Source organism: Coenobita brevimanus, chromosome 47 (genome assembly GCF_032717465.1).
Source record: "Coenobita brevimanus isolate Jiangsu-jjx chromosome 47, ASM3271746v2, whole genome shotgun sequence".
Classification (NCBI taxonomy): domain Eukaryota; kingdom Metazoa; phylum Arthropoda; class Malacostraca; order Decapoda; family Coenobitidae; genus Coenobita; species Coenobita brevimanus.
The window spans coordinates 25,849,256-25,872,598 of NC_137000.1; the positions used below are offsets into that span (position 1 = coordinate 25,849,256).

Genomic DNA, 23,343 nt, shown 5'->3' on the forward strand with positions numbered 1-23,343 from the left:
GTGTAAGAAACATACTGTACCCTTACATGTAATTAATCTATCCATCATCCAATCCTACGTTGTCCCATGAGTAGCGTAGGAGCCTGGGGCTAGGCAAGTTGGTCCTGACATTTAAGATGAGAGTGACCAGGCTCACTCATCCCTGAGTGGCATTACATGAGCAATAACCCCAACCATCCCTTGATATAAACCATCACCAGCTCAATCCGATTGGAGCGCTGTAATTACCCAATAAACCACTAGGCGCCATAATTTGGTTTTATGGTTACCACCCAGCATAGTAAATGGTTTCCTGGTGTACAGGAAACCATTCAGCTTGTCACTCAGTGTTTTCACTCACAGGCAGAAGTAAGAGGAAAGAATGAAGGACATAAAGACAAAAGTGTAAAGTCACGCGTAGGCAGAATGTTGTGGAAAGAATGAAGTAAAGAAAGACGGAAGAGGAGGGAAGGAATGGAGGGAGGAGAGGAAAGGGCAGATACCCGAGAGCAGCACTACATCGAGTGAGTGGATGGTGAGCGCTTCCACCTACCACAAATGTAATTAATTCAGGAACTAAATATCATATGCAGCCTTGGACATGGCTATGTCCCCAACAGATATGATCTTCCTCCCAGTACACACTCCCTCTATACAGTCACCATGATGTCAGCTGTTTTATGGCATCTCTCTGTGAAATGGCTATTTAAAATAATCTTGCATAAAAGGTAAATAAAATTGATGTCTGTGCACATAGGTGGATATAATAACTATCTCATATTCTGTTGCTTGGACTCTGTGCCAGTAGAGGTTTGAATAGCCGTCCAGCAACCCCAACACCCTCTTATCACCTCGGAATGATATTTTCCTCCGACAAAAAGAGCTACTTACAAACAGGTGGACAAGGCATTAGTGTGTTGTGTTGGAAACTTCTGGGTGTGCACTATTGTTTCATTTGTCATGTCAGTATATTTCTCTCACGAAGCAGCCCTTGATGTCACCACTCTCAAGCTTGTCATCTGACGCTGCTATACAAGCTGTAATGCAGCATTATCTACAGAATATTAACTCCTTTATATCATACCCTGAATGAAAAAAAATAGACAAATAATGTGACCACCACTTTGCATTTCATTCTCCCTCCCTTACCTCCCTCCCTCACGCCACCCCTGCACCACTGCTTGTCCCCCCACCAACCTTCCCTTCTCTCTCTCTGGCCCCTCCCTGTCAGCCCTTTTTACTTTACTGTGACGTGCATAAAGGAGCCAACAGAGGATAGGTGATTATGACCATGACTGTATTGTGCTTTTTTCCTCATCATTGTTAGAAATAAAATAGATTGAAAACATTCCTGCTGTTTAACAAATTAAAGCTGTAAAATGGTATATACAGTATTGGTATTTTTTCCATCTTTATTGAACATTTTTTGAATGATGAAGGTGGCCAGGAACTTAACCTCCCCCATTTCTTAACAGTCTTATGGGAAAAATAGGTTTGTTATACAACCAATTCATTATTCAACCACCTTTTATGGAACGCATCCCTGTTGAATAGTGGGGGAGAGGTGTACTCTGTACATAGCCAGTACAGTATTTAGAGTAATTTTGCTAATACTGTACAATAAACTCTCTAAAATTTGGATTAATTAAAGACTTCACCAGATCCTGTTTCAGGAATCTGCCACTAGGTTCACATCCATCACCCAGCTCTGATGCGGGGTAGGCACTGAAAAAGTAGCCAGTGCTTAATTTCTTTTTAATTTTGAAGCAAAGTAAAACACCTCAAAACATATTTTACTCATCAAATTACCCAGACGGCATGATATGCTACAAAGAAATTGCAATATGGGAGCCCTTTGATTATATATAATGTATTATAAGTGTCATTTTGTAAACTCAGCTTTCGTCAGTTTACTCATCTCTGTAAGCATAACAGAGAGACAAAACCTAGGCAAGTTTACTAGAACCATCCATAAAGCAAGATAACAGGGATTAAAATGTTTGTCATTCGTTAGTATTCACAAACGAAAATAGATGCGTAGCCGCATATTTAGCAGCGCCTTTCGATATACTGCCCTGCCTGACGGATGACTTTTCCTAACAGTACAGACCTGTTGAACGTCTTGGTCATCTTAGTAACCAAAGTCTAACACAAATAATTCTTTTAAATGTTTTCCTGGCTCCACTGCACAGTTTAGTAAGTTTACACTTCAACTCCTCATACTCTGTTATGATTATAGTGTCGTACCACACTGCCGTTTGTTTGGATTAATATAGATGACTCACCAACTAAGCAATTGTGCAGTACATTATTTTCAGTGGAACTGCTTACCTCTTTAAAGTATGCTAAAACACACGTCAGAAGTCCTGAAGGTAATCTCCTTATACTAACTGCACACGATTTATTCAAATATATGTAAATACTGTACACAGCACACTATTTTAGTCCCAAGCTAACATTCTCTGAAAGCCGGGTTATTCTTTCTTTACAGGTATATATATATATATATATATATATGTATCTATCTGTCTATCTATCTGTTGCCAGACGCCTCAGTCCTGTTTGGGGTGGCCACAAACAAATCGCCTCCACGTCGCCCTGTCCACCGCCATTTCACTGCCCTGCTCCCAACTCACACCCCCCTCTCTCATATACCTCTCCACCCCATCCCTCCATCTCATCCTCGGCCTCCCCCTCCCTCTTCCCCCCTCCACCTCACTCACGTACACTCTCTTCGTCAGTCTTTCACCCTCCATCCTCTCCACATGGCCAAACCACCTCAGTGTGTTCCTGATAACGCTTCCTATCAAATCCACATCCACACCACAACGCTCCTTTATATCCTCATTCGTCAGCCTGTCTCTCCATGTGACTCCACAGGCTCCTCTTAAATAACTCATTTCCACTGCTCTCACTCTTGACTTGTGTCCTTCCAACAACGTCCAAGCATCACTTCCGTACGTTAGGGTTGGTATCACAATACTGTCATGTAGTAACTTTTTCACTTGCATGCTCACTTCCCTGTTTCTTATCACTGCTTTCAAAGAACCAGCAACCTTTCTTCCCTGCTGTACCCTTTCAAGCACTTCACCCTCCAAACCTCCATCCTTACTCATCACACTACCCAAGTACTTAAACGTACTCACATTTTCCAATTCTTCACCATCCAACCTCGCTGTACATTCACTGACTTCACCTCTCTCAAAGACCATCACTTTACTCTTCCCTACATTCACCTTTAGATTCCGTTTCTTACACACTCTCCCAAACCCATCCACCAAGCCTTGCAGCTCCCCTTCGTCTTCACTCAACAACACAGTATCATCTGCAAACAACAGTACAGGGAGTTTCCAAACACTATCCTCTCTCATCAGGGCCACTCCAACATCCACTACCCTACCTTGTACCTCTTTTATTACCCCATCCATGTACAGATTGAACAACCATGGAGACATGACATATCCCTGTTTCAACCCAACTTTCAAAGAGAAAAATTCACTTAGTTCACCATCCACACACACTGCAGCCTTCGCACCATCATACATACTCTTCACAGTATTCAACAACTTCCCATCTACTCCATATATTCTTAACACTTTCCACAATCCTTGTCTGTCCACCCTGTCATATGCTTTCTCCAAATCCATGAAAGCCGCATACAACTTCTTTCCCTTCTCTAGAAACTTTTCCGCTAAAGATCTAAGAATGAATATCTGATCTACACAACCTCTTCCCTTCCTAAAGCCTCCCTGTTCTTCTCCAACTAATTTCACTGTTCTTTCTCTAACTTTGTCAATAAGTATCCTACCATACACTTTTCCTATTATACTAAGAAGACAAATGCCCCTATGATTACCACACACTTCTTTTTCCCCTTTTCCTTTGTACAAGGGAATAATTATACCTGACTTCTAATCCTCCGGGACTCTACCTTCCTCCCAGGCCAATCTGCACATCTTCCACATCCATTTTACTACTATCTCGCCCCCATGCTTCAGCATTTCACCACACACTCCATCAATTCCTGGGGCTTTCCCTGATTTAACTTTCTTCATTGCTTCCACAACTTCTATCCTACTGATTTCTTCCTGTCTTCTCACCTCCCTCCTACTCCCAGCCATTCCCCAGCCACTTATACTCGCATTACTTCCATCCTCTATGTTCAACAGTTCCTTAAAGTGTTCTCTCCATCTGCTCACTTTTTCTCCCTTCTCCACTAGTAATCTACCATTTTTGTCTTTCACTCCCCTGCTAACTTCACTTCCACCCTGTCTTACTCTTTTCACCTTTTTCCAGAACATTTTCTTACAGTCCCTCCACTTTACACTCAAATTCCTTCCAAATTCCTCATCCACTCTCTTCTTACTCTCTCTTACTAATCTTTTCACCTCTCTCTTTCTTTCTACATATAACTCTCTCTTCCGCCTCTCAACTTCTTCCACGCCCCTTTTTCTCATCCATTCATTGTATGCTTTCTTCTTTTGTGCCACAGCCTGTCTCACCTCTTCACTCCACCACGCTGTTCCTTGCACCCCCCTCCGTCTTCTCTTCCTTCTACACACCACATCACATATATATATATATATATATATATATATATATATATATATATATATATATATATATATGTATATATATATATATATATATATATGTATGTATATATATATATATATATATATATATATATATATATATATATATATATATATATATATATATATATATATATATATATATATATATATATATATATATATATATATATATATATACTGTATATATATGCACTTGATTGAATAGGAAAAATTATTCCTATAAATAGCAATATTATTATAAACTTAGCATTAGGTACAATTTCACAGGTCTTTAAAACCCCGCAAAAATATTTAATCAGGGCTGGGCAATGCTAGGCCACCTGGTGACAGACCTCTGAAATAGGGTTTGGTGAAGCCTCTAATTGGGGTGAACCCTACAGTATGTCAAATTATCCAAATATCCGAATTATTGGAGCTAATGCTGGCCCCTATCCCCATATCACACCCACGCTCACTAAAACATGGCTTTTTCTTAAAAACATTGAATAGTACAGTATATTATTACTTTATACTCAAAGAGTGTACAGTACAATAAATAAAATAGTGTCAGACCTTGAAAATGAAGTCTTGCAACACAGTAGTAGAGTACAGTACACTTAACTGTACCAAAGGTACTGTACATTTCTTAAAAATTACATTTATTACTACACTTATCACTACAAAAACTGTTCATATCCACTTATCACTGGAACCGTCTTCGGACTTGTCTCGCTTAATTTGAATTTCTGTCCGAAATAAAATTATTTGTCTGGTGGTAAAAAATGATCCGAATTAACCAGTTTCTGAATTATTTGGGGTCGAATAAGAGAGGATTTACTGTACTCATTTGTTCCAACTTTGTTTCCCTCTGTTATATACTTTTTTTTTTAAGTGAAAAGGAGTAGAGAAACATAATTTACACTAATGTTCTGATCCATTGTTGATGTGAACAACAATCATTGTCCTCCATCACAGACTTCTTTGGATGGCAGTCAGTGCTGCTAGTGTCTGTTCTTTGCTGACAAAGGATAGAAGCAGATGGAGAAAGTGTATTTGGAGATGTACATAGCACAGGCGTTGTACCTCTTTATTTTCCCATGCAATGAATAGAATGACTCAGTCACACAAGTGTACTGTACGTGAGGTAGTGAAGAACAGCAATACCCACGTACCTTGCATAATTGGGTACGAGATGTGCAGACCTTGCTTGTACCTATGTAAGAATTCATAATTTAGTCCTGAAACGTGAAGGGAAAAAAATGCACAAAAACATCATGTCTGGAAATTATGAGTTATCAGAAATGTTATATTTACTGTTCACTGTGGTACAACAGAGGGGACTGGGTATGGAGGCTGCAAAACAGCTGCATGAAGGTGTGTTTTTTTCACATTAACCCATGTATAACAAGAGAATTCTTTGTGTTGAGTAAAATTGTCATTAGGGAGAGTAAAATACATAAGTTGTCAGCCATGTTGGGGGTGTTAATAAAAAGAGTTTTTCATGTTTGAATGATAGGAGTTTCCCTAAGATGAATAAAATTGTTTGGCATTGGGTAAAATAAAATGCAAAAGTAGTCAGTCATCATTTAAGGGTTGTTTAATGTATAGGTTGGAGACAGTGGTATAACATGAATATGAGAAGTTAGTATTGTTAGCAGTAGAAATGCCAGTGCTGAAGATGATGTACAGTATATTTGTTGCTTGAGATCAGGTAAAATGTTGATCAGGTTATTGTAAGATATGGAGTAAGAAAGTCACTTGCCTGGAGTGTAGAGGAGAATGTGCTTAGTTGGGATGGTTATATAAAGAGATTTCTTAACCCGTTGTGTGCCGTGTCCATATATGTGTGGAGAAACCAATAGTCAAAATTGCTGAGTCCGTATATATACAGACTAACTCGTAGTACCCTAAATTGCCACGTCCGTATATATACAGACACAGTTTTTTGCACATTTGTGCAAAATTATTTGAGTCTGCCCTTAGTGTGTGACAGAAAATGGGATGACTGACACCTCTCCTCCCCTCCCATGTCTTATACCAATATACAGTAAAAGTCCTATTTTTCGGCATCTATGGGACCGGGCTGATGCTGAGAAATTGGATTTGCTGAATAATCAAAAAACCTACCCACTCAGTACTTTAAAATTATTGGTGAACACTGTCATCACCTCTTGTGGTATTACAATTTTCTGGAGAGAGTACTGTATTCTGTACAATACTGTAATCAGTACAGTACTATACGTGAATCTGAAATATATATACAGTATATTAGTAAACATATACAGGTGTAATGACACAGTAGGCCTAAAAGTCAGAGAACACTTCCTGGATGGCCGAAATGATACGGAATACTGTATTACCTACCGCTCAGTACATCATTTGTACTAGTGAACACTGTCATCACTACTTGTATTATTAGAGTGAGTACTGTATACAGTACTCTTTACAGTACTTGTATTATTAGAGTGAGTACTGTATACAGTACTCTTTCCAAACAAAATAAAATAGTCGGAAAAATACATAAAATAACTGGAGGAATATGAACTGGTAAGGTCTTTTGGATGGAAGTTAAACGTACATTTAGCGCTCATTCTTATGTTCGTTTTTATGAATTTATGTGAAAGAGAGAGTATTGATGCAAACAGTAATGTATTCTATTAACCCCTTAATAACCCCGGCATTGAACAACCTTTTACAGTACCAGTGTCAGTGATGTTGAGTTAGTATGAGCAACAAAGAAGAAAAAAGGAAAAAAAAACTGTGAACAATTATGGGAAAGAACGGAGGTCAGTGGTATGTTTACACGACTGTGGCCGCATTACATACACCAGGTTGCATTTCCATACTACAAATACTACATGCATCCACCTACTCTGTACCAAAATGGACTCTCTTTCCACATCAGCTGCTGATGGTATCTGAAAGAGGCCATCTTATGCAATCTGGTTCACGCTGCACAGCCAGAGATGTTGTGCTTACTCCCAACTTCTACTTGAAGTTGGAGGACTTCCAAGTGATGACCTAAATGACAGTGATGTGTAAATAGTGTTTATAATGAAAGTAGGATATGTAAATGTAAGTTAATAGAGGTAAATCATGAAATCAAGTAAGGAAAATAACATAAGAAATGTGTGATTTACCAGAAGTAATATGACTGTGTGCAACGTGAATGATTATAGTGCCATGTATGAGTGTTCATAATTTCTTATACCAGTAATATAAAAAAAAGTGAATGTGAAAATATGTAAAATTAGCATGAAACCCCAACTTCCTGTCATCATAGTTTCATCTGTGACCGCATTACGTTAAGCAGAATGCGTTTTATCACAGCAAATACTACATGCATCCACCCACTGCACATCGAATTGGACTATCAATCCACATCAGCCATTGACGGTATCTGAAAGTAGCCATCTGATGCAAATCTGGGCATCATGGACCAAAACCCATGTACAGTAAAACCTTGATATAATGGACTTCAATAGACTGGAATTTGCTTTTATCGGAATTGTGGAGCTACCGGACTAAATTCCTATATGTCGGAAAAAATCTAATAAAGCCAGAAGCAGTCCAGACTGCCTGACCACTTCAGCTGTGTTCACCATAATAAGGCAAATAAAAGACAGGTTTGTCAGTGTACAGTACAGTATTATGATATATATTACAATATACAGTAAAAGTCCTATTATTTGACAGCTGATTATTCGGTAGATCCAACACTTCGGCAGTTTTGATAAATACAGTAGTTCCATATATGAAAATCATCGATTGTTAGGCAGATGTCCGGAATCATCTCGGCAGTCCAGGAAGTGTTATCTGTGACTTGTAGGCCTAATGTTTCATTACATTTCTCTGTGTTCACTAATTTCTATATTTTTTTCAGATTCAGGTATAGTACTGTATTGATTACAATATTGCACAGTATCATACAGTACAGTAACCACCCCCACCAAATTAGTGAGGGTTACGTTCCAAGCCCCCTCGCTAATTCTTGAAATTTGTTCATTCTTGATGCCTTCCTGAAAATTACATTTACCAGCCATTGCGTAGCCCTTGAACCACTGATACTGTAATGCATTACCCATAAATAAATGTTGCTTGTTAAATCAGTTTCCCCGTTGTTTTTAGCTGTACGACTGTGACAGCTCTAGTATTTTTATTCCTCAGCATAATGGTGGAAGGGACTGTCCTGTTTAACTAAACCTAACCTAACCAAGTTTAACTGTACTTAATAATTTAACCAAACCTAACCTAACCTAAAGTCAGAAAAATACTTAAAAATAAACTGGAGGAATATGAATTGCTAAGGTCTTTCTGATGAAAGTTAAACGTACATTTAGTGCTCATTCTTTTGTTCATTTTTGTGTTTATACTTGAAACAGTACAGATGCAAACAGAAATATATCCCATTAATCCCTTAATAACCTCCAGCACTGAACAACCCTTTACAGTACTGATGTCAGTGATGTCAAGATAGTGTGAGCTATAAAGAAAACTGAACAATTATGGGGAGGGAACGAAGGTCACTGGTATGCTTACACGACTCTACGCTACGATTCCAAGCAGTCAGGCAGTCGGTTAATCTCGGATGTTTTCGCCCAGTTGGTAAATACATCGTAACCTTATCAATTTTTCCGTGACTGATAGTGATATCACAAGATGGGTTTAGGAAGCTAAATAACACATTGCTAGGTGAGCCAGACGATTATCATCACATCTTTAAGAAAAATAAATTGATTTCAGAAGAATGGAAGAAACTTACTCTACGTACTCAAAGAGGGACTAAATTTCTTCCATTTTCTTAAAGATGTGAAGATAATCGTCTGGCACACCTAGCAATGTGTTATTTAGCTTCCTAAACCCATGCTATGATTTGCTATGATTCACGGGAGAAATTACAAAGTTACGGTGCATTTACCAAATGGGAGAAAACATCTGAGATTAACCAACCCCCTGACTGCTTGGAATTGTAGCGTAGAGTTGTGTAAAAATACCAGTGATCTTCGTTCCCTTCCCATAATTGTTCACAGTTATTTCATAGCTCACTAACTCGACATCACTGACATCGGTACTGTAAAGGGTTATTCAATGCCAGAGGTTATTAAGGGGTTAATGGAATACATTACTGTTTGCATCAATACTCTCCCTTTCACATGTAAACAAAAAAACAAACAAAAGAATGAGTGCTAAATGTACGTTTAACATTCATCAGAAAGACCTTACCAATTCATATTCCTTCACTTTATTTTTATGTAATTTTCCTATTATTTTATTTTGTTTGGAAAAAGTACTGTGTACAGTACTCACTCCAAACATATTTGTAATAGTATAAGTAGTGATGAGTTCACCAATACAAGTGATGTACTGAGCTGGTAGGTAATATTCCGTATCATTTTGGCCATCCAGGAAGTGTTATCTGACTTCTAGGCCTACTGTGTCGTTACACTCGTATATGGTCACTAATTTATAGATATATTTCTGATTCAGGTATAGTACTGTATTGATTGCAGTATTGTACAGTATACAGTACTCTCTCCAAACACAGTTATAATACCATAAGTGGTGATGACAGTGTTCACCAATATATTCTAAGGTACTGAGTGGGTAGGTTTTTTTATTATTCGGCAAATCCAATTTCTCAGCATCATCCTGGTCTCATAGATGCCGAATAATAGGACTTTTACTGTACTGTTTGATTACTGTAATGAAGTTATAACACAGTACAATACTGCAATGATAGTCAAAACAGTTTAAAAACCATTCATGCTATCCAGACTAATGTCTGATATATCGGAAAAAGTCCGAGTTAGCAGGGGGAAGTCCGAATGTCGCTTTTATCGGAATTTCACATTTTTTGGAGTGGCTCAGGCCCCTGTTAGTCTGTTATGGTGAGGTCTTACTGTATTTGGGTGGAAAACAGCTGAAGTGAGCACTTTTACTATCATTAGGCTTATTGTGACCACTTTTCAGGTCTAATCATGGGAAAAAAATGTTGAAAATGGCTGGCATTCTAGATAATTTTGAAACACTGACCCTCGGCAATCTAGGCACAAAAACCGACAAAGGCTTCGGTGCTGAACTGGTTAATGATAGCTGTAGTTTCTGTCAGCATAATGTATAGATAATTTATTGATTAGCGTCTGAAACAGTATCATATATCCATGGTTTACTTAAAAAAAAAAAAAAAAAATTTACTCTGTTTATACCTACAGATGACACTGAGGCAGTGACAATACTGAGTGATGATGATGTAGAGACTGAGTATGAAGAAAACATAAAAGCTGAAATACACAAAAGCTCACAAGATAGGCGATCAGATGAAGATGGTAAGAAGAAGAAAAAGAAGGATGAAGAGAGAGGAGTTAGTGGGGGCAGCCAGACTGATTCAGGGGGAAGTGGATCATCAGACAGTGAATCTGATTCAGGTATGTTATATTAAAGTATATTGTTTTACAGTAGTGAACATCAAGTATGATGATCGTTTATCACTTTTGTTGATAGATTCATTTTGAATTTACAATGTAATGTACTGTATACACATATATGCTGATGTGGGTTTATTATAAAAAATGTGGATACACAAAAGGTGCTATCGACCTCAAACTAGTTATTGTCTTTTCCCAGCTGGCAGTCAGTTTTTTGGATGCCCAGTAAAGATACCCACTGCTGGTACAGTGGTACAGTATATTAGTGGGAGGGGCTTCTTACTCTGTTGGAGTAGATAAGGGCTGTACTTTTTTGTGCATATCACCAAAATTGTGTGTGGGGTTCTTGCTTCTCATACCCCTTATTTTCCATGCTTTTATGTGTAAGGTGGTTATTTATTTATTTATTATTTATTTTTTAGTAAACAAGTGTATAAGCCAAGAACTTGCATGTCTTAGGCTTTTATTTTATTAAGATATATAGGAGTGGATATGGAAGTTGTGTAGATTGGCTTGGGAAGAGGGAAGGGTTCCAGAGGACTGGAAATCAGGTATAATTGTTCCTCTGTACAAAGGAAAAGGGGAGAGAGAAGTATGTGGTAACCATAGGGGTATTTGCCTTCTTAGTGTGACTGGTAAAATATATGGTAGAATACTCATTGATAGGGTTAGGCATATGACAGAGGAGCTAGTTGGAGAAGAACAAGGGGGATTTAGGAAGGGAAAAGGGTGTGTAGATCAGATATTTGTTCTAAGATGTTTAGTGGAGAAGTATCTAGAGAAGGGAAGGAAAGTGTACGCTGCCTTCATGGACTTGGAGAAAGCTTATGACAGAATAGATAGGAAAGGTATGTGGAAGGTATTAAGAATATATGGAGTGGAGGGGAAATTGTTGAGTGCTGTGAAGAGTATGTACGAGGGAGCTAGGGCTACGGTGCGAGTGGATGGTGAGCTGAGTGAGTTCTTTGATCTCAATGTGGGACTGAAACAGGGGTGTGTAATGTCTCCATGGCTGTTTAATATATATATGGATGGGGTCATAAAGGAGGTACAAGGTAGGGCAGTGGATGTGGGGGTGGCCCTAATGAATGAGGGTGAGATTTGGAAGCTTCCGGTGTTGCTGTTTGCTGATGATACAGTATTGTTGAGTGAAGATGAATGGGAGTTGCAAGGTTTGGTGAATGAATTTGGGACAGTGTGTAGGAGGAGGAAGCTGAAAGTTAATGTAAACAAAAGTAGAGTTATGGTGTTTGAGAGGAATGAAGTCACAGAGTGTGCAGTGAGGTTGGATGGTGAGGATATGGAGAATGTGAGCACATTCAAGTACTTGGGTAGTGTGATGAGTAAGGATGGAACTTTGGGGGATGAAGTGGGTGAAAGGGTACAGCAGGGAAGGAAGGTTGTTGGCACACTGAAAGCAGTGATGAGAAATAGGGAGGTGAGTATGGAAGTTAAGAAGTCTCTGCATGATGGTATTGTGATCCCTACCCTGACGTATGGAAGCGAGGCGTGGACCTTGCAAGAGGGGAGCAAGTCAAGAGTGAGAGCAGTGGAAATGAGTTACTTGAGAGGAGCATGTGGAGTGACATGGAGGGACAGGTTGACGAATGAAGAAGTGAAGGAACGTTGTGGGGTAGATGTGGATGTGGTTGAAAAGATTAGGAGAAATACACTGAGGTGGTTTGGACATGTGGAGAGGATGGAGAGTGAAAGACTGACTAAGAGGGTGTATGTGGGTGAGGTGGAGGGAGGGAGAGGGAGGGGTAGACCGAGGATGAGGTGGAGGGATGGAGTTGAGAGGTATATGAGGGAGGGGGGGGTGAGTTGGGGGGAGGGGAGTCAAATGGTGGGTGACAGAGTGACTTGGAGGCGTTTTGTCTGCGGCCACCCTTTGCGGGATTAGGGCGTCGGGCTATAGATAGATATAGATAGATAGATAGAAGATATAGCTTCCTGAATTACTTTTTTATTAAGGTATCCAGGCAGCATTCCATAGATGGGTTTGGATGAAAGATTCATCTGTAGTAAATTGTATTGAAGGGAACATAGGAGAGAGATGAAGTCAAACTGTGTATAGAGAATCGACAAAGAGAGAAAATTAACACAGCTTCTTCACCATACTATAATAACTTACGTTTCATTTAGAGGTAAGGAACTGAATATAGGGAGGCTTCCAGAGATTGAGGAGCATGGAGAGCTGCCATTAGGTAACCAAGGCTTATGCATGCAAGCACGTTGGAGCCTTTATAAACAATACAATTTAGTCAGGTTTTGACTGAACAGTTTTATTCATTAGAAAGGACCTCAAGTATTGATAGAGGTAATGACACTATCTGACTCTTCAAGTACAAAGATCTACCCCCTGTGGGGGAGGGGAATCATCCCAGGATATAAAAAATAATATGTAAACAAAGTAAATGAGAATGGGAAGTGATTGAAGGATATGTGTCAGGAGAGGAGATTGAGCATTTCTACCTCGTATTTCAAACACAAAGATGCACATAAATATACAGGGTACATGGTATAGAGGGAACGGGGATCATGTTGAAAGGAGCCTGATTGATTACGTGCACGTAGAGAGGTCAGTGTGAGAATGGTTGCTGATACGAGGGCCATAAGAAGATGATGTGAAGGTGTGTCAGATCATATGATTGTGGTATGCAAGATCAATCTGAGAGGAATGTGGTGGACCAGGAGAGAGAGAGGCAGTCAGAGAGAATGACTGAAAGTCGAGAAGCTGAGGATCAAAGAAATAGCAGATGAATACAGGACCAAAGTAGGGGAGAAGTTAGAATCAATGAATTGGAATGAAATGGAACTGAACAGCTTGTGGAATGCACATAGGGATTGCTTGGTTAGGAATGCTAAAGTGATGTGTGTTGTGGCAAGAGTAACAACAAAGAAGAAAGGTACGGCATGGTGGGATGAAGAGGTTAAGTGAGCAGTGGAGGAAAAGAGGAAGTGGCAAGAGTGGTTACAAGACAGGGGTTCAGTTGAAATAAGAACTGTATATGTCGAGAGCAAGAAGGACGTAAAGAGACTAGTGAAGAGGAAAGAGGAGGAGGTAATGATGATCTAGGAAGAAAAATGAATGCAAACTACTTTGAAAATAAGAAATTATTCTGGAAAGAGGTGCAGAAATGTAGAAGTGAAAGTGGAAAGAAATGTGAAGGTGTGAAGGATGTAGGTGGTAGTAACCCATGGGGATGAAGTAAGGACCAGACAGAAAGAATGTTTTGAAAACCTGATGAATGGGAATAGGGAGAGCAGAGTGGCTGTAAACATGATTGGTTTGGGGGATGTGCAGAGAAGGAAAGCAGTGCCAAGAAATGTGACACCTGTACAGGTGACGAACACTGTGAAGTGGCTGAAAGGTGGGAAAGCAGCTGGGGTTGATGAGATTTATGCATAGATGATAAAGTTTAGTGGAGAGAGCAGAATGAAGTGCTTGTTGGAGATATGTAAGAAGGCATGGAGAAGTCAAGCTGTGCCAGCAAAGTGGAAAAAGGCTATGATTGTACCCCTGTGTAAGAGGAAAGGTGAGCGAAATGAGTGCAAGAACTATTGTGGCATAAGTTTATTGAGTGTGGTAGGGAAGGTGCATGGAAGAATTATTATAGAGAAAGTAAGAGATGTCAGAAGTCCTAGTGAGTGATGAATAGGGTGGCTTTAGGAGTGGCAGAGAATGTGTGGATCAAATATTTTCAGTAAGATAGATAGTGGGGAAGGCCTGTGAGAAAGACTATAAGGTGTTTATGGCATTCATGGATCTGAAAGAAGCATACGAGAGAGTAGACAGAGAAGGATTCTGGAAGTTTTTGCGCATGTACGGTATAGATGGCAAGCTGCTAGATGCCGTCAAGAGTTTTTATGATGGAAGTGAACCATGTGTAAGAGTAAATGGGCATCTAGGTGAATAGTTCACGATCGGTGTGGTCATGCAACAAGGTTGTGTGATATGGTTGTTCAATGTAAATATGGATATGATGATGAGAGACATAAAAACATGAGTAATGGAGAGGGGGATGGCATTGATAATGAATGGTAATGGATAGAATATCTCAAATTTGGTGTATGCTGATGATGCAGTACTACTTGCAAATAATCCTGGAGAGTGGTCAAAACCCTTGGATCTGATCACCTCCCAACCATCATCACTACCAAAACCAGAATCACCCAGCTGGCCACAGACACACATACACTACTGTAATTATAAGAGAGCCAACTGGGAGGTCTTCACAAGTAAATCAGAACAACACTTTGTAACACTAAACAGTACACCTATCACAAAGATCAACACCACTGTGCACACTTCCAATACAGTTATTAAAAACACAGACAAGACACATCCCTAGAGGCAGCAGAAAGAGACACAACCCCAACTTCACACCAGAAACTCAAGACCTCATCAGTCAACAGGACACGCTACGACGCTTCCCAACACCCCATACACAAGAGATTGTACAACAAATACAAGAACTCAACACTCAGATAAACAATAAAATATCAGAACAGCAAACAGTAAACTGTAATAATTATTTCCGAACACTTGGCCACAAAACAAACACCAACAAACTCTACAAAACACTGCATCACACTCTCCAACAGCAACACTACACAGTCACATGCTGCCATCACAACAACAGACACCATACCCTCAAACAGTCAACAATCAGACACTCTCATCAATCACTTTTCACATGTCAGCCATCTAAACCTCCTCGCGATGACCAACGTATCACCCGACTTAAGAGACAGTTCTCCACAGACCCTGACTTCGCACCTTTCACTTACAACCAGACAAAGCACATCATTAGGAACATTAAGCACTCATCTGCCTGTGGACCAGACAACATAAGCAACATACACCTTAAACACCTTGCACCACAAGGCATACAAGCACTCACCAACATATCAGACTACAGCTACTCACACAACATTAATACCCAACATTTGGAAGCATGGCATTATCATCACAATCCCCAAACCCAAGAGAGACCCAGTGTTACCTTCCTCACACCGCCCCATCACACTCCTCTGCATCCCCTCCCAAGTTCCTGAATGGCTGGTACTACAACTAGTTACACCTCACCCCCCCCTAGCCCCATCACAACATGGTTTTGGGCCACTACACTCCACAAACACTCTTCATACAGACCTTACACAGAGAGTTTTTGATGGCATGAATTCAGGTAGGCCACCACACAGAACACTCCTAGTGACGCTAGACATCAGCAGAGCTTTTGATGCCATCCCCTGCCACAACCTCACAAAGAAAATACTCAACACAAACATGCACAGTAACACAAAAAGATGGTTGGCAAACTACATACCAGGCAGATATGCACATGTAACATTTGCCGGTCAGTCTTTGAACATCAGAAACTTCACAAATGGCATTCCCCAAGGATCTGTTTTGTCCTCTACTTTCTTTAACCTATACATGCACGACATACCCACACCCCACACACCAGAGATACACATAGCTTCCTATGCAGACGACATAAATGCAAGCACAACTGCACACATCCTCCAACCTTACCTTAACCCCTACACCGCGGGCTTGTTTACCAATGACTTGCGTGTGCCGCAGGGTTATTTGGGCTCCGACAGACTCTCAAAAAATATTTGCCAAAAATCAGTTATTAGTCCTAGAATAATAAAATTACATATGCTTATGGCACATACCTTCAGCTTTCTCCTGGAATGATTGTTGAGCCTTCGTCGGTTACCATAGGACTTGTGGAGACCTCTGAAGTAGGGTAACGAAGTCTCCACTTTACACTTCCCGACAACCCGTAATATGATTACCACAGCCAGATACAAACACTATAAACACTGTTCTACAATTTTCAAGTAGTTTGGGATCCATACTCAAAAAAAAAAACACTGTGAAAGCAATGGAAATTACGAGCGCGTCTGATCGTCGCACTGGCACTAGTTCGCTCATGGTAGTCTGTCATTTATTATTCATAAAACCCCTCACACTTTATATTTCTATTACTATATAACACTTATATATATCTACAGTCTTTATCCATAAGTTTCCTTCAGTAGTATTAGTTTATTGTCACTGTAGGGATTCAATTTCTTTCAGTAAAATACGTAGCATTCACTTTCTCGTCCTGTATACTGGCATTGAGAGTGAATGTCACTTTCATCTGCACTCTCATAACTCATAGCATTCAGACATGCTAGAGTGAAACTTTCACTTTCATTACTCCTAGGGTATATACTCGTATTCTTATAATACTACTCATTTACATTTCTATTTACGTTCTCTATTTTATTTACGTTATTTACATTTCTATTTTATTTACAGTGTTATGCACTGTCACTTGAAATAACTTATAAAACTATTTTCCATTGTTCACGTATATTTACATTCATTACTTTCACTTGCTGTTTACACATTATTTACACATTATTTACAATTCCACTTGCACTGTTTTACTCAATAGAAAGATCGTAGTCACTCTTTTATCAATTGTCAGCCCTTTACCTCTTTCCACACGAGGTTTAGTAGGGGGTAAAGGTCACAGAGCCATTTGCATGGGGGTGAAAAAAGGCCTTGAAGTCAGCAAGATGAAACATACGTCCTCTCACTTCGGAAGATGAGAGTACACTGATAACGCAGGGGCCAGGCCAGCTAGCCTAGAGGCCTGCTTTAGGGGTTATTCAGAGTTACCAATATTACTTCTTGAAACAGCTAAGTCTAGCACTGATATGATTGGCAGGAAATCTAGACAATACATTATAAATTTGGTAGTTCCAGGTGAATGTAAATATCATTTAGGCTTCTCCCTTCCCTCCTTACATGTATATTTATTACGAAAATAGATTAGAGGCCTACTTAGGAGATATATAATCAGAGCTACCAATGTTAAATCTTGAAACAGCTTTGTGTAGCACTGATATGATTGGCAGGAAATCTAGACAATACATTATAAATTAGGTAGTTCCAGGTGAATGTAAATATCACTTAGGCTTCTCCCTTCTCTCCTTACATGTATATTTATTACGAAAATAGATTATACGGCATATTTCAAGGGGAAAAAAACAGCGAAAATTAGCGAACGAGGGCACGTGAGGTGTTGTCAGGTGATAATTAGCCAATTCCAGGTGTATGGCACTCTCACTTACCTGATTTCTTTCTTGTATATATTATTTGGTATAAGAATAGGACATAGGGCTTATTTCAATGGATGAAATCAGTGAAAAATTCCAGGGAAGATTTACTTAGCGTAGCATGGCCGGGCAGGCGAGAGGATAGGGTAATGGAGGGGGGGTAGGGAGGGGAGTCAAGAACGGGGAGAAATGGCTAAATTATCAACAATGGATGGGAGTACAGATGAGATTAGGAGTGCTGACTAGTGTTGGACATTGTCAGTACTGATAGATGATACAAGCCCCCACTTGAAAGCCCGGGTGAATTCAAAATAACACAGAATCACAAAAGCGACGCCCCGCGGTATGATCCCTTGCTCCCAAGCGTCACGAAAGTGACGCCCCGTGGTTAAGGGGTTAACACACTACACGAATGGTTCATCACAAACAGGCTCAAAATAGTCCCAGCCAAATCTACAGTGACCCTTCTCACAAACTGGACAGCAGAACACAGTCACATTCCACACCTCACCATAAACAACACTCCCCTACTACACACACACCCAAAATCCTTGGTGTAACATACAATACATCAATGTCATTTAAATAACACATCACAAACATTAAAAATAAATTAACACCAAGACTCAATGCCTTGAGGTCACTTACCCGTACAATATTTGGACTCAACAAAGAAACCACCACCACAGTATACAAACAATACATACGTTCAATGATGAATTATGCAAGCCCTGCCTGGGCTCCTAACCTCACTAAAACACACTACAACACTCTACAGGCCATACAGAAAAAGGCCCTAAAAATAATCAGAGGCTGCACATCTACTACACCTACAGACCACCTACAGCAAGAAACCAAGGTCTTCAAAGTCAAGGATCATCTAGACATGAGAGGCACCCAAATTCTCACTGCAGCCTCCACAAACCCACACCATCCACTACACTACATAGCAGCAAATACACACACACCAGGGAACATCAAAACAACACTCAGCACACGATATCATACACAAATACTGTCATCTCTCCCCCCTTGCCCGCTGAAGACCAGCTGCTTGAAGCACATCCATATTCAGATCACTCGCTGATCCATTCAGTCACTGAAAGACAACACACAGCTGCATGCATGGCCTCCTGATATCCACCCTTCTGAATCCTATCTCCCTCGTGAGGACAGCGTCCACCTGGCCAGGCTGAGATGTGGGCATCATCCAGCCCTCTTGAGTTATGGTAAGAGTGTGGATGATTCTGACGCTGATGCCTGTTGAGGATGTAACACAGCATCCCATACTGTTAAGCACATTATGGAAGACTGCATTGCACACAATAACCTATGCCAACAGCACAACATACACTCCTTGAGAGCTCTGTGGGAAAGCCCATTCTCGGCCATGGCCTTCCTTAGGGACTCGAGGCTCTTCGGCCAGACTGCTTAGGGAACAACTGCTAGTACTACTACCAGACAAGAACTTGGTAGACTAGTGCAAAGTTTTGCTGATGTCTATGAGCATCATGTTGAGAGTAAGTGTACAAAAAAGTAAAGTGATGGTTATCGAGAGAGAAGGTGACTCAGTGTGATGATACAGTGAATAGAGAGAGACTGGAATTGGTGAGAGAGTTCAAATACTCAGGTACAGTGATAGAAAAAAAGAGGAAAATGTACCAAAGAAGTGGGAAGTAGAGTGATACAAGGAAGGAAAGTTGCCAGTGCAATGAAGGTCTTGATAAGAAACAGAGGCTTGAGTGTTGCAGCTGCACGAGGCATACATGAAGGAGTGTTAATGCCAACTTTAACCTATGGATGTGATGCTAAGGTGTGGCATGAAAATGTAAAGTCAAGAGAGGGCAGTGGAGATGGGACTGCTAAGGAATGTATGTGGAGTACGAGAGAGGATAAGATACAAAATAATGAGATTTGTGAAAGATGTGGAGCGAGGAAGTCTGTGGACACCAGAATCAAAGAGAGTGTATTGAGATGGTATGGTGGTATGGAGAGAATGGATAACAATAGAATGGTGAAAAAGGTATATCTGAGCGAGTTTGAAGGAGGGAGGAGGCGAGGTAGGCCAAGGAGAAGGTGAAGGGATGTAGTGGATGAGTGTGTGAGGAAGAGAGTTTTGGAAGTCGGTGAGGACTGACAGGAGATTGAGATGGCTGGATGAATATTTTGAGGAGAAGTGCATGATCAGGGATTAGGCACCCCTTTTTAAAGTGACAGCGTCTGGATTGACTCATTTGGATATGTTTATGTGAAGCTACAGAACATTGTAAATGTTTTTGGCGTATCAGATAGAGCCGGGATTCCGGGGGCTTCAATGGTGAGTGAATGGAAGCATGGCCCATTGGATTGGGCAAATTTGAGCTGTCTGGATGTTGCTACTCCTCATCCTGCCCTGGGTTGGGAAAGGAGGTCCGGATGATAATGATGGTGCCTTCTGGCTGAAGGGGTTAATATGTGTCAGGTGAACCTCCGCTTTCTGGCTGTTCTGTCATATTATCATATAGGCTACCACCTGCTGGCACCACTCCCCTAAATCATATGAGCTTGTGTGTCTTTTGCTGTCTCACCATTGAGGAGATAGAGATTGTTGGCTGGATCTAATCTTTAAGAACCACTTTCTCAGTAGGAAAGAAATCCTATCTGGAATAGTAAATGCTTAACCCATACTTAAGGGGGAATGTCCATCTGGGTGGTATAATGTCTGACAACTGAGCCTCACTGGAAACAGAGAAAAAGAACATTGCCAAGTAGTCCAAGAAGATAGTTACCATTTAAAGCCAGGTAACCTCTGACTGACAAAGACTGACTAGACATGCTTTAGGAAAACTGTTTTTACACTGTAGTAGAAGAATGTAGCTCCAGGGAAATTACCTCCATCATCTAGTCCGTGTGGGAGGATTAGCCAGCAAAAAAACCATACCCATCTAATGGGTTACATCTTTAGCGTTCCAACAGTGGGCAGCAAGGTTCAGATAACCATAACAAGGCTTTTAGTATTACAGTATGCCCTGAAATTTTGCATTTTTTTACATTGCAGAATTAAAGTTGCTCCTTTTCATCTGAGGCTTCATTTCAAGGGAGTGAGCATTTTGAGACAGCATTCTGACACAAACTTTTGTGTTCATCACGACCTCAGTCTCTGTTAGATATGTCTATGCATCTGTAAGCACTAGTCACATTTTAAGCCCATCTAAGGGAGGTGCTTCTAAGGAACAGAAAAATTTGTACAGCTGAGCAACTGGGAGGGACTACAAGACCCACAGGTTCCCTGGACAGGGGCAGTTGCTGTGTGACAGAAGCTGCTGCATGTGCATCTCATGAGCAAATGAGACTAAGTTGCTAGAAAAAACATTTACATAGAAAAAAAAAAATTCTATCACTAGGTTAGAATTAATGAAAGGACAGTGGGTCAGTTAAGAATACCATTTGGTGTGATGGCCGATGCCTAGGCAGCAGCTTCAGTGTGACCATGTCTCTAAACCAGGTCAGTTCATGTCCCACCAGTAATTTTTTTTTTTTTTTTTTTTTTTTTTTTTTAACAAACTCTGGTGAAGAAACAGTAAAACTATCTTTATTTGATTTTTTTTTTTTTTTTTTAAGAAACTCTGGCCAAGAAACAGTAAAACTAATATCTTAAAGGCAGCAGTTTACTGTCACCAGATATTAACTGGAGTATTTGCAAGGCTGGAATGAAGAATAAACATTCAGAGTAAAGGGACACACTGAGACATACAGCAAAACTGGTTTTGGATTGGCTTGCCCTACCCTAGGGGTAGGGTTTTTTTTCAAGAATACTCCCCCAGTATCCCTGCTTGTCGTAAAAGGCGACTAAAAGGGTTGGCAGAGGGTTAGTGCCCCCTCCCTGGAAAACAACTAACTAAAAAAACAAACAATAAGCCTCGGACAAGGACTGACCAAACGATGACCACCAAGGACCGGACAAAGGACATGGTTATCGGAACGTGGAATGTAAGGGGAGCGAATGATGAGGTGAAAGAGAGAGAGATTGTCCAGGTGCTTGAGGGTGCGAAAGTGGATGTATGTGGAATAACTGAAACAAAATGGAGAGGAGAAAGTGTGAGAGAATGGGCGTATGGCTGGGGTATATGTGCAGGAGTAGGTGAGAATGAGAGGGCAAAGGAAGGAGTATGTATAGTTGTGAGTAAAAGATGGAAGAGGAGCATAAGACGGCATGGATCAGTTGGGTCAAGGATTGTGTGGGTAAAGTTGAAAGTTGGAATACAAATGTGGGCGATTGTGTGTGTGTATGCGCCAACGCAAGATTGTGCTAGAAGAGTGAGAGAAGAGTTCTGGACAAATGTAGAAGTGTGCATGGAAAAGTTTGGAAGGAATGAGAGTGTTTTTAATTGGTGATATGAATGGTAAAGTTGGGAATGTGAAGGTGGATGGAATAGTTGGTGAGTGGGGTGTGCCTGCTGAGATAGATGAGAATGGGAGTGCGTTAGTGGACATTTGTGCTGGTAGGGGGTTGGTGATAGCCAATACCCTCTTCAGGCATAAAATGATCCACAGGTATACATGGCGAGTGATGAGAAGGGTGGGTGGTGAACTGAATGAATGGAAGGCAGTGATTGATTATGTGTGTGTGGATGAAAGGATGCGAAGATGTGTAATGGATGCAAGAGTTTATAGAGGTTGGGGAAGTGGACTTTCTGACCACTACTTGGTGGTGGCCAGAATTAGAATTCAAGAAAGATGGGGGAATAGAAGAAGGGAAAGACGAGAGGAAGGAGTAGTTGCAAGGAGAGTGGAAAGGTTACAAGAGGATGAGAAAAAGGCAGAGTATAAGAGAGAAGTGGAGGAACGATTGGGCAAATATGAATTGGAGCAGATGGGAGAATTGGAATGTGTGTGTAGGATATTTACAGAAGAAATATGTGCAGCGTGTGATGTGGTGTGTGGAAGGAAGAGAAAACGGAGGGGGGTGCAAGGAACAGCGTGGTGGACTGAAGAGGTGAAACAGGCTGTGGCGCAAAAGAAGAAAGCATACAATGAATGGATGAGAAATAGGGGCGTGGAAGAAGTTGAGGGGCAGAAGAGAGAGTTATATGTAGAAAGAAAGAGAGAAGTGAAAAGATTAGTAAGAGAGAGTAAGAAGAGAGTGGATGAGGAATTTGGAAGGAATTTGAGTGTAAAGTGGAGGGACTGTAAGAAAATGTTCTAGAAAGAGGTGAAAAGAGTAAGACAGGGTGGAAGTGAAGTTAGCAGGGGAG

The 23,343-nt window shown here is 40.5% G+C and overlaps 1 protein-coding gene across 3 annotated transcripts in view; it reads left to right on the forward strand.

Annotated features, from left to right (window-relative positions):
- Pitslre (cyclin dependent kinase 11B pitslre) overlaps nucleotides 1-23,343 on the forward strand; it is a 181,952-nt gene that overhangs the window by 52,168 nt on the left and 106,441 nt on the right. For all 3 annotated transcript variants that reach the window (XM_080271808.1, XM_080271810.1, XM_080271809.1), the window contains exon 6: nucleotides 10,769-10,981. In XM_080271808.1, coding sequence (XP_080127934.1) covers nucleotides 10,769-10,981 — 213 coding nt within the window. The remainder of the gene's footprint in view (nucleotides 1-10,768; nucleotides 10,982-23,343) is intronic.